The sequence below is a fragment of the Erinaceus europaeus genome, chromosome X (genome assembly GCF_950295315.1).
Source record: "Erinaceus europaeus chromosome X, mEriEur2.1, whole genome shotgun sequence".
NCBI classification, from domain to species: Eukaryota; Metazoa; Chordata; class Mammalia; order Eulipotyphla; family Erinaceidae; genus Erinaceus; species Erinaceus europaeus.
The window spans coordinates 86370368-86387498 of NC_080185.1; the positions used below are offsets into that span (position 1 = coordinate 86370368).

General features: G+C 40.1%; 1 protein-coding gene across 1 annotated transcript; it reads right to left on the reverse strand.

Annotated features, from left to right (window-relative positions):
* Positions 1 to 2370: 2370 nt before the first annotated feature.
* Positions 2371 to 2727, reverse strand: KANTR (KANTR integral membrane protein). The gene has a single exon (XM_060182514.1). It carries the CDS (start codon positions 2661 to 2663, stop codon positions 2433 to 2435), a length of 231 nt encoding a protein of 76 aa, XP_060038497.1. The 5' UTR covers positions 2664 to 2727; the 3' UTR covers positions 2371 to 2432.
* Between the last annotated feature and the right edge of the window lie 14404 nt (positions 2728 to 17131).

Genomic DNA, 17131 nt, shown 5'->3' on the forward strand with positions numbered 1-17131 from the left:
CCAACAAGGTCTGTAACAATACTATTAATGGTGACGCATAATTTGTGAGGTTGGGTATGCGGTGGGGAAAGGGACAGAAAAATATTGATAGCGGGAGGTCGGGTGGTGGCGCAGTGGGTTAAGCGCATGTGGCGCAAAGCGCAAGGACCGGCTTAAGGATCCCGGTTCGAGCCCCCGGCTCCCCACCTGCAGGGGAGTCGCTTCACGGGCGGTGAGGCAGGTCTGCAGGTGCCTATCTTTCTCTCCCCCGCTCTGTCTTCCCCTCCTCTCTCCATTTCTCTCTGTCCTATCCAACAACGAACAACATCAACAATGTCAATAATAATAACCACAACAAGGCTACAACAACAGGGGCAACAAAAGGGGGAAAAGATGGCCTCCAGGAGCGGTGGATTCATGGTGCAGGCACTGAGCACAGCAATAACCCTGGAGGAAAATAAATAATTAAATAAAAATAAAAAGAAAAGAAAAAAAGAAGAAAAATATTGATAGCTAGATTGAGAAGGTGCCTGATTTGCCATTAGTTCAGCCTGGTCCCCACCTCAATGGGGGAAGCTTCAGTGCTGTGGTGTCTTTTCCTATCTCCATTTTTCTGACTGAAAGAACTGGCCCAGAATGATGATGGCTCAGTGATGAAACACACATACACAAAAAGAACAAACTAACATAAGCAAAAATAACAATCAAAAGAGGAATAACTTGAAGGTCACTAGGATTCTTGCATTTTTTCAGAAGTGAGGTTAAAATTTTTAATTTTTTTAATGCCAGGGCTTCATCACTCTGGGCTAACTTTTTCAGACTGAAAGATAGGTATCTAGATAGATAGAGAAGTTGGGCAGTAGCACACACGGATAAGTGCGCATATCACCACGCACAAGGAAGCAGATTTGAACCCCTACTCCCTAAGTGCAGGGGGTATGCTTCACAAGCAGTGAAGCAGGTCTGCAGGTGTCTTTCTCTCCCCTTCTCTATCTCCCTTCCCCTCTCAATTTCTCTGTCCTGTCAGATAATAATAGAGAGGAAAAAAGGAAAAAATGGCCACCAGGGGTCCAGGTAGTGACGCACTGGGTTAAGTGCACAAAGCAGAAGCTCAAGGACCTGCAGGAGGATCCCAGTTCTAGCCCCCAGCTCCCCACCTGCACGGGAGGAGGGGGGTCACTTCACAAGCGGCAAAGCAGGCCTGAAGGTGTCTTTTTCTCTCCCTCTTTATCTTCCCCTCCCCTCTCAATTTATATCTGTCCTGTCCAATAAAATGGGGGGAAAATACCCTCCAGGAGCAGTGAATTCATAGTGCATGAACCAAACCCCAGCAATAACCCTGGAGGCAAAAAAAAAAAAAAAGATATGTAGAATGAACACAACAGCATTGAAGCTTCCCACAATGCAGTGGGGCCCAGGCTTAAGCCTGGGTTGAGTACAATTTTCTTGCCCAAATATTATTTAACTTTAGACTTTTTAAGATGAACTTATGTTGGTAAATTTTCAAGGACAATCACAAAGTGAATAGACAAAGATTATGTAAAGTCCAAATATTAGGAAAATAAAAAAATCTCAAAGTTTTAAAAAAGCAGGCAAGGAAAGAGGAAAGTAAAGCATAGAAAATATAGTGGTAAGAAACACATAAAAATGTATGGTGGCAGAAAAAAAATTCCAGGTAGGTGCCATCCCTAAGAGTTATAATTAAAGCATAAAGACACAGAATAGTTTAAAAGCATAGAAAATCACATACCTCACAGATTCTAGCATGAAAAAAGAGTGTTGTTCACTAGTGTAAGATAATGCAGACTTCAAGGGAAAATGGATCATTAGGGATATAGAGGTTATTATACATTTACTAGGAATATGTGACAAATCTAATTTAAATATTACTAATGAAGTACCCTCAAAATATATAAAGTAAACAAAATACTACAAGGATAAATAGACAAATCCACCATTATAGTTGATTAGCACATCTCTTACAATTATTGGTATATCATGACCAAAAGATAGTGATTAGTAGAGATAAAGAAAGTTTGAACAATATGATTAACAAACTTGATAATACACATGTACAGAACAACTCTGTATTCAACAATTAGAGGACATAGGAAACATTTTAAATTATTGTTCATATACAAAGCTGTAGAGCATGTCTCAATAATTTTCAGAGTCGCTGTCACACAGACCACATTCTCCAGCCATTAAATAGATTTCAATAGCAATTAAATAAATATTTAAGTCTCCAGATATTTAGACATTTAAAAACATACTTCTATAGAGTACACAGACCAATGAAAATGTTGAGTCTTGGGAACTGAGCAATAATGGAATATAACATATCGGAACTTATAGAAAAACAATATTTACAGGGAAACTTATACCCTGAAGCACACAAATTAGAAAGCAAGAAAGGCTAAAAAATTAATTGACATAGTACACAATTTAACACATCAGAAAAAGAACAGCAGAATAAATCCAAAAAATGTTGACGGAAGGAGGTCAAAAAAGATAAGAGCAGAAATTAAAGAAATAGAAAACAAAGACACAATAGAGAGAAGTAACATAGCTGAAAGCTGGTTCTTTGAAAAGACTAATAAAATAGACAAACCTCTAGTGAGATTGATCAAGAAAAACAGAGATAAGGCACAAATAACCAATATTAGCAATGAAAAAGGAGACATAGCTACAGACGATATACAGCAGAGAACCAAAATAGTGGAACACAGGCAAAATGGAGCAAGTCCCAGCAAAATCTAACTTAACAAATTTGAATCAAGAAAAGGGAATACTGAAAAGAGTTCTAACTACAAAAGGAATTAAAAGTAGCTAAAACTTTGACTACCAAAAATCATACAAAACAATAAAGATTAGCAGGTGTAGAATTTTCCAGTTGGTAAGTGGAATAAATAGGTAGTAAATAGTGATCCTTCCAATCCTGGAGGTGTCTACATAGGTCCTAAGGCAGTGGGTACGTACCGCTAAGCAGGCCACCTCCCTCAATGGACAGCTTCCTTTGGAGATGTCTACAGGGTGGCTCTTAGTGAAATGGAGTTGAACTGATAAGCAACAATAAGTTAGCATCCAGCACTCAGTTACTGCTCAGTGGTAAATGTGCTATTCAAGGACAAAGATACTCTATCACTTATACACCTTCTTCAGTAACCAGTAGTAGTCTTCTTGTCAGTGAGGAAAGGGGCCTGTGAAGCTTCTGGAGGAATTTGTGTTCCAGTTGTCAAGAAATACCACACATGAGTGACTGGGGTGTGGTTGGGTGCAGGGAAGTCAGGAAGGGACTTCTGGAGGATGGAGCTGTAGGTAGAAGCCCTGAAATTCTGTCTTCATGAATACCAGGTACTACTATCCGTTTTCAGCTTTTATTGGTGTCCAAGCTAGCTGTAGGGTGACGGCTCTAACAATGATGTATGTTCTGCAAATAAGAGCTTCATCATTATTTTGAAATTGCTATTATAAAAGAGTCCATCTGGACTAGTAACATCATAAGACATTTTAACAAAATATTTATCAGTGAAACAAATGTGTTTAGATTTCTTAACACCCACTGTACAAAGAGATTTCTTTCTTTCTCTTTCTTTCTTTTTTTCTTTTTTCTTTTTTTTTTTTTTTTACCAGAGCACTGCTCAGCTCTGGCTTATGGTGGTGCTGGGGATTGAACCTAGGACCTTTAGTGCTTCAGGCATGAGTCTTTTTGCATAACCATTATGCTATCTCCCCTGCTTCAAAGAGACTTCTATTGATGGTGGCTGTTAAGAATTTGAAGAATTCTTCAAATCATCATTAAAGAGTCTTTATCAGGATTTGTGTAGCCATCTGAAGCATAAAACCTGATGCAACACATGTTACAAAGCACATTTCAAGTTTCCCATTAAAAATATAAAAATATTTTATTATGTTTTAATATTTTATTTATTTTAATGAGAGCGATAAAGAGTGAAAGACCAGAACAGTGCTCAGCTCTGGTGTATGGTGGTGCTGGGGATTGAACCTGGGACCCTTGGGGCCTCAGGCATGAAAATTGTTTTGTATAACCATTATGCTGTCCTCTTGTCCACTAAAAAATTCTATCTAGAAGTTTATGATTAAGTTAATACAAAAGGGAAACACTGGATCAAGATGGTTTTGCAGGAGAATTTTGTTGAATAGATCATTCCAGCCCAATCCTAGGGCTTTACACTTGGTGAGCTATGGTCCTCCTATGTGGTGCAGGGCTCAGACCTAGGCCCTGCACATGGCAAAGTGCATACCTTACTAGATGAGTTATAAAGGAGGGGAAGGAGATAGATTGAAACAAACTTTCATTCTATCAAAATTAAAATAGTATTAATCCAAAATACGTTGCTTTAAGCTAAAATGCTTATTATAATTCCCAGGGCAACCAATGAAATTTAACTAAAAATATAATTAACAAGAAAACAAAAAAGTCACACTAGGAAATATACAAAAGAATACAAAAGAAGAGAGGAACTGAAGGACAAAGGAACAGAAAAGTCTTAAGTCATACACAAAAATGTATCAGTCTTTCATCAACTCATCCAAAAGACAGAAAAAGGAGAAATATTTTCCAACTCATTCTTTTTTAAATATTTATTTATTCATTCCCTTTTGTTGCCCTTGTTTTATTGTTGTAGTTATTATTGTTGTTGTTACTGATGTCATCATTGTTGGATAGGACAGAGAGAAATGGAGAGAGGAGGGGAAGACAGAGACGGGGAGAGAAAGATAGATACCTGCAGATCTGCTTCTGTAAATAGACTTCATGCCTGAGGTTCTGAGTTCCCAGCCTCAATCCCCAGAACCACCATAAACCAGAGCTGAGCAGTGCTCTGGTAAAAAACAAACGAACCTAGCAAACCAAGTCCAGCAACAGATAAAAATGTTATAGAACACAAGCAGGTAGGTTTATTTCAGGGATGCAACATTGGTTCATCATCTGAAAATTAAACAAAGTAACTTATATATTAATAGAATAAGCAAAAATTCTACATGATCCTCTTAACAGATGAAGAAAAAATTATGTAATAAAATTCAGCACCTATTCATGGCAAAACCACCTAGGTAATCAGAAGTAGAGGAGTTCAGCTTGAGAGAGGGTTTCTGTTACATCCAGAGCTAACATCATATTTCATGGAGAAAGTTTCAATTCTAAGAGGAGAAAACAAAAGTGCCTTCCTTTTATCATTTCTTGTCAAAATTCTATGAGAGGGCGAGAGGGAGATTTTACTAGGTAGAGTGAGTGACTTGCCTGTGTGTGGCCCTAGTTCAAACTTCAGCAACAAAAAGGAGTATCACAGAATTGGCAGTAGCTTTGGTGCTGTGGTGTTTCATCCTTTCTCCCCCTCCATATGTAAATATGAATTAAGAAGCTGCTCCAGAATCAGCAAAAAATACACATGCATGATGCCCTAACTAGACACACACACACACACACACACACACACACACACAACTGAGAGGTCTACTCAAGCCAGTTGCATGGTGAAGGACAGAATTTTAGTGGCAAATTTAATGTAGTACATATGTTGACTTATATTGATGCATACCTGAAACATAAAATGTTAACTCAAATAGCTAAAAAAAAAAAGGGGGAAAGCATCCAGAGCTGGGGGGGATAACATAATCATTATGCAAAAAGAGTTTAGTACCTGAGGCTCTGCTCTGACATCCGAGGTTCAGTCCCTAGTATCACCTTAAGCCAAAGTGAGCACTGATCTCAAAAAAACAAACAACACCACTATCCAGACTGTCTAGGGAATGTAAAAATACATTTCCAGTTGACATGCACTCGTATATGGAATATCCTAAGGAATCCACTAAAAAGCTACTTGAACTAATAAATAAGTTTAGCAATGTGGCATAAAATATTATTAAACAGGGCAGAGGTTAGTAGCATAATGGTTATGCAAGCAGACTCTCATGCCTGAAGCTCCAAAGTCCCAGGTTCAATCTCCCACACCACCATAAGCCAAAGCTGAACATGCTCTGGTTTAAAAAAAAAAGACTAAACATAGGCCATTTATATTTCTGTATATTAGTAACTCACAGTCACTAAGTGATGCTAATAAAAATAATCTCATTTGTAATAGCAGCAAAAAGAATAAAATACCTAGGAATTAATTTTTCAAGAGAAATAAATACAAGAGCGTTGGCAAGATAGTTCACTTGGGCAAGTGCCTGCTTTGTCATGGCCCCGATCTTGCCCCCCGCCACCACCCTGAAGGAAACTTGGGTGCTGTGATATCTCTCTTTCTATTTCTCTCTCTTTCCTACTCTCTGAAAAAGTGGGTCTAGAGCAGTAAAAAGCCCCGAAAACCACCAAGAAAGTGTAGGGAGTCAGGCGGTAGTGCAGCGGGTTAAGCGTATGTGGCGCAAAGGCAAGGACCGGCATAAGGATCCCGGTTCCAGCCCCTCCCTGGCTCTCTCCATATCTCTCTGTCCTAGCAATGATGACATCAAATACAACAACAATAATAACTATAACAATAATAAAAAAACAAGGGCAACAAAAGGGAAAATAAAAATAAAAAATATTTAAAAAACAAAAGAAAGTGTAAGACTTGTACACTACAACTAAAAATTATTTCTGAAATTAAAGAATAGCTAAATGGAAAGATATTTTATATTCATGGAATGGAAATTTTAATATTGTTAATTGACAATACTTCCCAACATAATCGCTATTAAAAAATCTAGCTTCTGCAGAAATTGGCAAGCTGATTGTAACATTCACATGGAAATGTAAGGGACTCAGTATACCTAAAATGATTCTGTAAAAGAATAAAGTAGAACCCGGGAGATGATTCATCAGTAGAGAGTGTGACTTACCATATGTGACATGCTGGCTTCAAGCCCTAGCACTATATGGGAGCACAACTGCACTAGAGGATTTTCTTTTCTTTTTTTTTAAAAAAAATTTTTAAATCTTTATTTATTATGAATAGAGACAGAGAGAAATTGTGAAGGAGGGGGGAAATAGAGTGGGAAAGAGACAGAGAGAGACCTGCAGACCTGCTTTACCACTCATGAAGCTTTCCCCCTGCAGGTAGGGACCAGGGGCTTGAACCCAGATCCTTGCACACTGTAATGTGTGTGCTTAACCAGGTGTGCCACTGCCTGGCCCGAGGATTTTTTTTTTTAAGATTTTATTTATTTATGAGAAAGATAGGAGGAAAGAGAAAGAACCAGACATCACTCTGGCACATGCGCTGCTGGGGATCAAACTCGGGACCTCATGCTTGAGAGTCCAAAGCTTTATCACTGTGCCACCTCCCGGACCACACTAGAGGATATTCTGATGCTATGATATCTCTCCCTCTCTCTGTCTGTGTGAGTGAGAAATGACCCAGGAGTGGTGAAACAATGCAAAATAAAGTTAAATTAAATTAAATCACCAAGGAGTAGGACTGTTATTTTTTAAAATTTCTTTATTGAGGGATTAATGGTTTACAATCAACAGTAGAATACAATAGTTTATACATGCGTAACATTTCTCAGTTTTTCACATAAAAGTTCACAAAGTCCTTCTCTGTCTTCATGTTCCAGGACCTGAACTCTCCCGTACCCCCAGAGTCTTTTACTTGGGTGCAATACTCCAAGTTCTGACTCCAGACCAAGTTCTGTTTGTGCTTTCCCTTCTTTTCTTGTTTTTCAACTTCTGTCTATGAGTGAGATCACCCCATATTCATCCTTCTGTTTCTGATTTATCTCACTTAACATAATTCCTCAAGCTCCATCCAAGATGGGATGGAGAAGGTGGATTCACCATTTTAAATAGCATTTTAATAGTATTTTAATTACATTTTTAATAGTATTCCATTGTGTATGTAGACCACAACTTGCTCAGTCACTCATCTGTTGTTGGACACCTGGGTTGCTTCCAGGTTTTGGCTACTACAAATTGTGCTACTATGAACATACGTATATACAAATCTTTTTGAAGGGGTGTGTCTGGTTCCTTAGGATATGTCTCCAGAAGAGGAATTGCAGAGTCATAGGGTAGGTTCACTTCTAGCCTTGTGAGATTGCTTCAAACTGCTCTCCACAGGGGTTGAACCAATGTACATTCCCGCCAGCAATACAGGAGGGCTCCTTTGTCCTCACAACCTCTCCGGCATTTGTTGTTGCTACTTTTTCTCACAGGAGTAAAGTGGTATCTCATGGTTGTCTTTATTTTCATTTCTCTGACAATCAACTGTAGTTGTTCTTAAAGTTTTTTTAATAAATTTTTTAGTATTTTTTAATTTATTTGGATAGAGACAGAAAGAAATTGAGAGGAGAGAGATAGAGAGGGAGAGAGACAGAGAGAAGCCTATAACACAGCTTCAACATTATGAAGCTTTCCTCCTGCAGGTTGGGACTAGGGGCTTGAACCCAGGTCCTTCCACATTGGAACATGTACACTCGGCCAGATACACCATCACCTGACCCCATAATTTTATTTTATTTAAAAAAATATTTTATTATTTATCAAGTAGAGACAGAGAGAAATCGAGAGGGAAGGAGGGAGAGAGAGAAATACCTGCAGCCCTGCTTCAACACTTATGAAATAGTTGTGTTTCTTTTTTAAATTTTCATTAGTGATTTAATATTGATTTACAAAATTATAAGTTAACAGGGGTACAATCCCCACCTTTCCCACCACCAGAGTTCTGTGTCCCCATTCCCTCCATTGGAAACTGCACTAGTTCTCCCAAGATCATGGATATGGGGTGACTATTATTTCTATAACTATCTATCTGTATTTACATACATTTTCCCATTTTTCCCTATGATCCTGCCTTTTTTTCCTTTCTAAGTCACACCTACTACTTCTGAGTGTCCTTTTATCTCTCTGTCTCTCTATCTGTGTCTCTCTCTCTTTGGGTATTGATGGAATCAGAGTTCAGAGGCCTCTGATCATCTTCTCCTTATACTTATCTCTCTGGAGCAGCTGTGTTTCTTGTTTGTTTGTTTCTACCAGAGCATTGTTCAACTCTGGTTTGTGGTAGTACTAAGGATTGAACCTGGAATTTTAGAGTCTCAGGCATGAAAGTCTGTTTGCACAACTACTATGCTCTCTCTCCAGTCCCAAGGGGTTGTTTTGGGAGACCCTTTGTTGTGACAATAATTGGAGATAACTGATATTTAGTGGGTATGGACAAGAGATGTTCCGTATCCTGCTGTGCACATGCCACTGAGCAAAGAATTGTTATCACATCCCACATAAGTTTATATTGCTCCACCAAAAAATCATGTTGATGAAAAATCTTTTTAAAAATATTTATTTATTTATTCCCTTTTGTTGCCCTTGTTGTTTTATTGTTGTAGTTATTATTGTTGTTATTGATGTCATCATTGCTGGATAGAACAGAGTGAAGTGGAGAGAGGAAGGGAAGACAGAACGGGGGAAAGAAAGACACCTGCAGACCTGCTTCACCCCTGTGAAGCGATTCCCCTGCAGGTGCGGAGCCGGGGGCTCGAACTGGGATCCTTACATCCTTGCACTTTGCACCACCTATGCTTAACCTGAAAAAAATCTTTTCACACATTCATTTAGTCGTCCTACAACCATTTTGGAAAGTCAGCTCTATTTCAGGTAATAGGGATATAGCAGGGCATAAAAAGACAAATATCCCTGTCCTTCTGGAGCAGAGCTTACAACCAAGTAGGAAATCAGACAATAAACACCCAACATAGTGAAGATGATGTAATAACTATGATGCAAGAGGGTAAGAAGCGCTATGGGAAAAGAGCAAAGGTAAGTGCTAGGGTAGAGCTAGAATTTTAAGCACATGGTCAAGGTAGGTTTCACTGAGAAAATGAGTAAAGGATCAAGGACGTGAGAGCATGAGCAGCATAGATATCTTGAGGGGAAAGCACTGTAGGTATAGAGGATGGCTTAGGACAAATCCCTGAAGAGGAAGTGAGCCTGGTAGGTTGAAGAAAGAAAAGGAGGTCAGTTTGGCGGGAGAGAATGAGCAAGTGGGGAGAGTGGCAGGAGACAAGGACAGAAGCCAGGTGGAAGATTTTAATATATACTAATTTTTTTCATAATTTCAGTCACCAGCTAAATTGAGGGAGAATAGGCCAGCAGGGTAGGTCAGCTGGGAGTGTGCCTGTTTTGTCATGTATGTGACCCATGCTCAAGCCTGGCCCCTACTGCACTTGGTGGGGGAACTTTGGTGCTGTGATGTCTTTCTTACCTTCTGTCTCTCTCATTTTATCTGAAAAAGCTGGTCAGCAGCAGTTAAGCCCCAGAAATGAGAAACAAACACACACACAAATGCAAGATTACACTCTGGTAGAACATTATAAAGAACTGTCCATCAGTTGGGAAGATCTCATTAACCTACCCAGTGGTTTCTAGGTCACCAGTCAACACACAGGTAGCTGTCATTCCCAGCTACAAATAACATGTGCAAGATCAAATCATTGCATTCTGTCTGCTAATGGACTATATCTCATCCTTTATACATTGAAATGATATTGCCTACCATTAATTATTCTTTCTTTACTTCCCCTTTATATTACAGTTAGAACATTGTATTGGCTTTGGAGGAATGTGTGCATAGACAAAGTCTACTATCTATGCATGTCATTTAAAAACAGTAAAGGGAATGGTTCAAAATATACATTGTTAAAATGGAGTGTTAGGTACAATATGTATAAGAACTACTGCGAAGCGCCAGGACTGGCTTAAGAATCCCGGTTCCAGCCCCCGTTCCCCATCCATAAGGGAGTTGCTTCACAGGCGGTGAAGCAGGTCTGCAGGTGTCTGTCTTTCTCTCCCCCTTTGTCTTCCTCTCCTCTCTCCATTTCTTTCTGTCCTATCCAACAACAATGACATCAATAACAACAGTAAGAACCACAACAATAAAACAACAAGGGAAAGAAAAGGGAATAAATAAATAAATATAAAAATATTTTTAAAAAAACTACTAAGACACAGCAAGAAATTGAAAGTACTGTTCAGAAACCAGGGTGAGAAGTAATAGAATCTTGCTGAATCTAAAAGATCTGGTCAAAAGTTTTCAGAAAAGAAGATGCCCAAGGACTATGTGTAGATGTCACTAGGTGGACTGTTGTCTTCTTGTAATGACTGACATGATATGGGATAGAAGGTCTGGTGTGCTTTATCATCTGCTTTCCACCCTGTGGGGTTGTCTCTGACTATTTAATACAGGGTCTGGAGAACAAAGAGGGTTCTCTCCTCAGTGAGACCAGAGGAGAGAGTCCAAGGCAAGGCTCCATTTTGTACCCATAAAATAGTCCAGATTCCCAATGTAAACTATTGCTATTAATATAAACTGTCTTGGGATGGGAGACAAGTGGAGGGAGGGAAAATAGTAAGAGAGATAGACACAGATTTAGAAAAAAGAACTAATAGTGGTAGGGCCAGAAACAGGTAGGGAAACAAACATAGCCAAAGACCCAGAGAGAGATAACATTCTATTTCAGTCACAATTATTACTTAAAACTGTCTACGGGGAAGACGTTGGGCAAAATGATACACAGGTATTGTCTTAGGTGTAGTCATTCTGTCAAGCCCCCATTTCATAGATGAAGAAACTGAGACTCAGGTGAATTAAATGTCTCCGTCTCTTATAGTTTTAACTGACAGGGTCAGGATTCAGTCTTCTAGGCCTGGACTGTCTATTATGTCTCAGAAAGACAGAAAGATTGAGACTGAATGGTAGAGGGAGAAGAGGGATAGAGACTTACAGATAAGCAAGCAGACGATCACGTGAACTGTTGATAGAGATGCACAGAGCTGCTACCACAGGAGAGGGGGGACGGGAAGGCGGGCCTGGGCATTGTACTAGGCAGCATACTCACCTGGTTGTTGTCTGGGTTCCCAAGTGCATTCACCCTCCTTTAGAGCCACTGCAACCCTCTGGCCTAGGGTTTAAGAGGCTGCCCAGATAAAAAGCCCTCCCAGGCCCAACCCCTTATGCACTTAGCCTGGTTTCTTTCCCCTCACCTCAGTTTTTACAGCGTCTCACCAGACACGTCCTGCCATCTGCGCCACAGCTGCCGCAAGCAAGCGGATTCCAGTGGTCAGCAGCTGGATCTCAGGAATTAGCTGGATGCGTCTCTCCAGCCTGCAGAGCAGGAGCGGGGTCTCAGGACTCCACCGCTTTGGATCACTCCCGCGCTCTCATTGGAGGAGTGCACTACAGACTTCTCTGGGATTGGCTGGAGATGCAAACACTTTATTTTTACACCCCCTCCACCCCAGGAGTCCAGGCTGAAGAAAACTCCACCCCTTTGGGGGTCATAAGAATCCCAGGTGGAATTGGCTTAAGAACCGTGTCCACCTTTCAGTAGGATTGGTCAGGAGATGAAGACTAGTCGTTGACATTTGCTTGTCAATTCCACACTGTGTCAGTGGATAAGCTGGGAACACGCAGGCGTGAAATCTTAAACGAGGCCTGATGCAAGTCTCTGAAGAATCTGATATCTCAATATCTATTCTGTGCCCAGTTTCTCATATCTGTAGCCTGCAGTGATCTGTGTCAGGGTTTTTTGTTTTTGTTTTTGTTTTTCATTCAAAGTGAACGTAGTTCCTAATACATCCGTGGAGGAGGAGGGGCATGGTAACGCGCTAAGTTCTTGGCCAACTGGCAACTTCATCATCTGTGAAATTGGAAGATATTTAAAATCTTCTCTGACAATACCCTTGTGAGGATTAAATGAGAGAAGTTTTTGCCTAGTGTATGAAGAGTTAAATTCTCCCGGTAGCATATAGTTCACTTGGATAGTGTACTTACTTTGCCACTGTGTTCAGCCTAGGTTCAAGCCCAGCGTCCACTGCACTGGAGGAAGCTTCAATGCTTAGTGTCTTTCCCTTTCTCACCCTGCCCTCTCTCTCTCTCTCTCTCTCTCTCTCTCTCTCTCTCTCGCTGAAAAAAGTTATCCCAGAGTAGTGAAGCTCTGATGATAATGAAAAAGTAAAAATAGGGGCCGGGTGGTGGCGCACCTGGTTGAGCACACGTTACAGTGCACAAGAACCCAGGTTCAAGCCCCCGGTCTCCACCTGCAGGAGGAGCAGGTGTCTTTCTGTCTCTCTCCCTCTCTATCTCCCCCTTCCCTCTCAATTTCTGACTGTCTCTATCCAATAAATAAATAAATACAATAAAAAAGTAAAAATAAAATTAAAATAAAAGTTTTTACTTCCAATTCTTGATTGTACAGTACTTTTGTTTAGACTCAGGGAACTATGGACCAAAGAGGCAAATGGATTGGCTCAAGTTCACACAGTAGGAAAATCCAGAATAAAACCCACGTGCTTGTGCTCTAAATGAATGGTACTTAAGAAAGAATGAAGGGGGAGTTGGGCGGTAGCGCAGCGGGTTAAGTGCAAGTGGCGCAAAGTGCAAGGACCTGCATAAGGATCCTGGTTAGAGCCTCTGGCTCCCCACCTGCAGGGGAGTCGCTTCACAGGCAGTGAAGCAGGTCTGCAAGTGTCTATCTTTCTCTCCCCCCTCTGTCTTCCCCTCCTCTCTCCATTTCTCTCTGTCCTATCCAACAACGATGACAACAATAACAACTATAACAACTACAACAATAAAACAACAAGGGCAACGAAAGGTAATAAATAAATAAATATAGAAAAAGAAAGAAGGAAAACTTCATATAGGTTCTTAAGTTTTCTGTTTTCCTGCATTGATTCAACATGGACTTATAGAGGTTTTAAATTTGGATTCATAGATCTCCAATCCAGTTTACTGACGGGGTCTGAAAGGATGTTTTGTCCCTGCTGACAGAAGCAAGTGGCACTTTAAAAGTCTGGCCTCAGGAGACCCTGAGAACCTCACCTCCAGGTGAAGGGTCCTCTGATGCAGAGAAGTAGGGTGAGCTGAGAGGATACCAAGATGAGTAGTTACTGGGTTCATGATTCCTCATCCTCTTCTTGGTCCTCCTCCTGGCTTTTGTTTATGGTTCTAGCAAGTGGGACCCATATTTCTGGTCTTCAGCAAAGGCTATATATTCAATTGCACTGTGACTTCAAAGAACTTTTGAGAATAGCCTTCCCTTTGGGTGGCCCAGATTGGACAGGACCAGAAGTGTCACCACACACTGAGAACACAGGGAACAAGATTTCACTCTACTTTTTCTTTTAAAAATGTATTTTAGTGGTCCAGGAGGTGGCGCAGTGGCTAAGGCACTAGACTCTCAAGCATGAGGTCCTGAGTTCAATCCCTGGCAGCACATGTACCAGAGTGATGTCTGGTTCTTTCTCTCTCTCCCCTATCTTTCTCATTAATAAAATAAATAAAATCTTTAAAAAAATGTATTTTAAGCTCCATCCAAGATGAGGTGAAGAAGGTGAATTCATCATTTTTAACAGCTGATTAGTATTCCATTGTGTATATAAAACCCCAACTTTCTTAGCCACTTATCTGTTGTTGGGTACCTATGTTGCTTCCAAGTTTGAGATATTACAAATTGTCCAGCTATGAACATAAGTATACACAGATGTCTTTGGATGGGTGTGTTTGTTACCTTAAGATACAGCTCCCCCCGGAGGGGGCGCGTGGTGGCGCACCTGGTTAAGCGCACCTGGTTAAGCGCACGTGTTATAGTGCGCAAGGACCCAAGTTCAAGCCCCTAGTCCCCACCTGCAGGGGAGTAGCTTCACAAGTGATGAAGCAGTGTTGCAGGTGTTTCTCTATCTCTCTCCCTCTCTATCACCCTCTTCCCTCTCAATTTCTGGATGTCTCTATCTAATAAATAAATAAAGATAATAATAGATACAGCCCCAGGAGGACAGGAATTGTTTGAAGAAATCATGGTGAGATAAGCCAGAAAGGGAACGATGAATATGGGATGATCTCACTCATGGGCAGAACTTAAGAAACAAGAACAGAAAGGGGAAATATAAAGTAAAATCTGAAACAGTTTGTTGTATTGCACCAAATCAAAGGACTCTGGAAGGAGGACAGGAAGAGGGGTGGCAGGTGGGGGGGGGGATTTCAGGTCCTAGTATGTACCTAATTTGAGGGTGAGAGTGTTTTGCAGATACCTGTTGTAATTTAACTTAAAAAGGGTTTGGGTTTGGGGCTGCTGCGGTGTGTGAAAGGATTCACAGTGGGAGCTGGGAATTGGTTTAAACAATACAAGGCTTATTAGGATGAAACAGGTAAAAGGCAAAATAAGCACTTATCATCAAGGGTTAAGAGGATCAGAAAATACAACCCAACAATATGCTGTCTACAGGAAACCCACATAACTCAACAAGACAAACACAGACTTAAAGTGAAAGGATGGAAAACTATCATACAAGCCAATGGCCCACAAAAAAGGGCAGGAACAGCTATTCTCATATATGACACGATAGACTTTAAAATAGATAAGATTAAAAAAGATAGGAGGGAGTCGGGCTGTAGCTCAGCGGGTTAAGTGCAGGTGGCACAAAGCACAAGGACTGGCATAAGGATCCCGGTACTAGCCCTGGCTCCCCACCTGCAGGGGAGTCGCTTCACAGGCGGTGAAGCAGGTCTGCAGGTGTCTATCTTTCCCCCTCTCTGTCTTCCCCTCCTATCTCCATTTCTCTCTGTCCTATCCAACAACGACGACATCAATAACTACAACAATAAAATAACAAGGGCAACAAAAGGGAATAAATAAATAAATAAATATAAATAAAATAAAATTAAATTAAAAAGATAGGAATGGACACTACTTAATGCTCAGAGGATCAGTCAATCAAGAGGACTTAACAATTATTAACATCTATGCACCCAATGAGAAGCCATCTAAATACATCAAATATCTACTGAAAGAGCTACAGCAATATATTAACAGCAACACAATCATAGTAGGGGACTTCAATACCCCACTCTCTCAACTTGACAGATCATCCAAGCAGAAAATCAATAAAGACATAAGGGAGCTAATGAAGAGATAGATAAACTAGAACTATTGGACATTTTCAGAGTCATTCATCCCAAGAAACTGGAATACACATTTTACTCAAACCCACATGGGTCATTCTCAAGGATAGACCATATCTTAGGCCACAAAGACAGCATCAGCAAATTCAAGAGCATTGAAATCATCCCAAGCATCTTCTCAGACCACAGTGGAATTAAACTAACACTTAACAATCAACAAAAGATTAGTAATAGTTCCAAAATGTGGAAGCTCAACAGTACACTTCTTAACAACCTCTGGGTCAAAGAGGAAATCAAGGAAGAAATCAAAATGTTTCGAGACTTCAATGAAAATGAAGACACAAGCTATCAAAATATTTGGGACACAGCTAAGGCAGTACTGAGAGGGAAGTTCATAGCTATACAAGCACACATTAGGAAACAAGAAAAAGTACAAATAAACAGCCTGATTCCACATCTTAAAGACCTAGAAGAAGAACAACAAAGTAACCCTAAAGCAGCCAGAAGGACAGAAATCACTAAAGTTAGGGCAGAAATAAATAACATTGAGAATAAGAAAACCATACAAAAGATCAATGAAAGTAAATGTTGGTTCTTTGAAAGAGTGAACAAAATCGACAAACCTTTAGCCAGACTCACAAAACAAAAAAGGGAGAATACCCAAATAAATCGGATACTAAATGAAAGAGGAGTTATCACAACAGACACTGCAGAAATTCAACATATCATGCGAGGCTTCTATGAACAACTATATGCCACCAAGCTAGAAAACCTGGAAGAAATGGACGATTTCCTAGATACCTACCAACTTCCAAAAGTAAGTAAAGAGGAAGTGGATAACATGAACAGGCCCATCACAGCTAATGAAATTGAAACAGTTATCAAAACTCTCCCCAAAAATAAAAGTCCTTGACCAGATGGTTTTACAAATGAATTCTATAAAAGCTTCAAAGAAGAACTAATACCTCTACTTTTAAAAGTCTTCCAGAAGATTGAAGACACTGGAATACTCCCTGCCAGCTTCTATGAAGCTAACATCACTCTGATAACAAAAGCAGACAGGGACACAATCAAAAAAGAAAATACAGATCAATATCTCTGATGAACATAGATGCGAAAATACTGAACAAAATTCTAGCCAACCGGATACAGCAGTATATCAAAAAGATTGTTCATCATGACCAAGTGGGGTTTATCCCAGGCATGCAAGGTTGGTTTAATGTACGTAAATCAATCAATGTGATCCACCACATCAACAA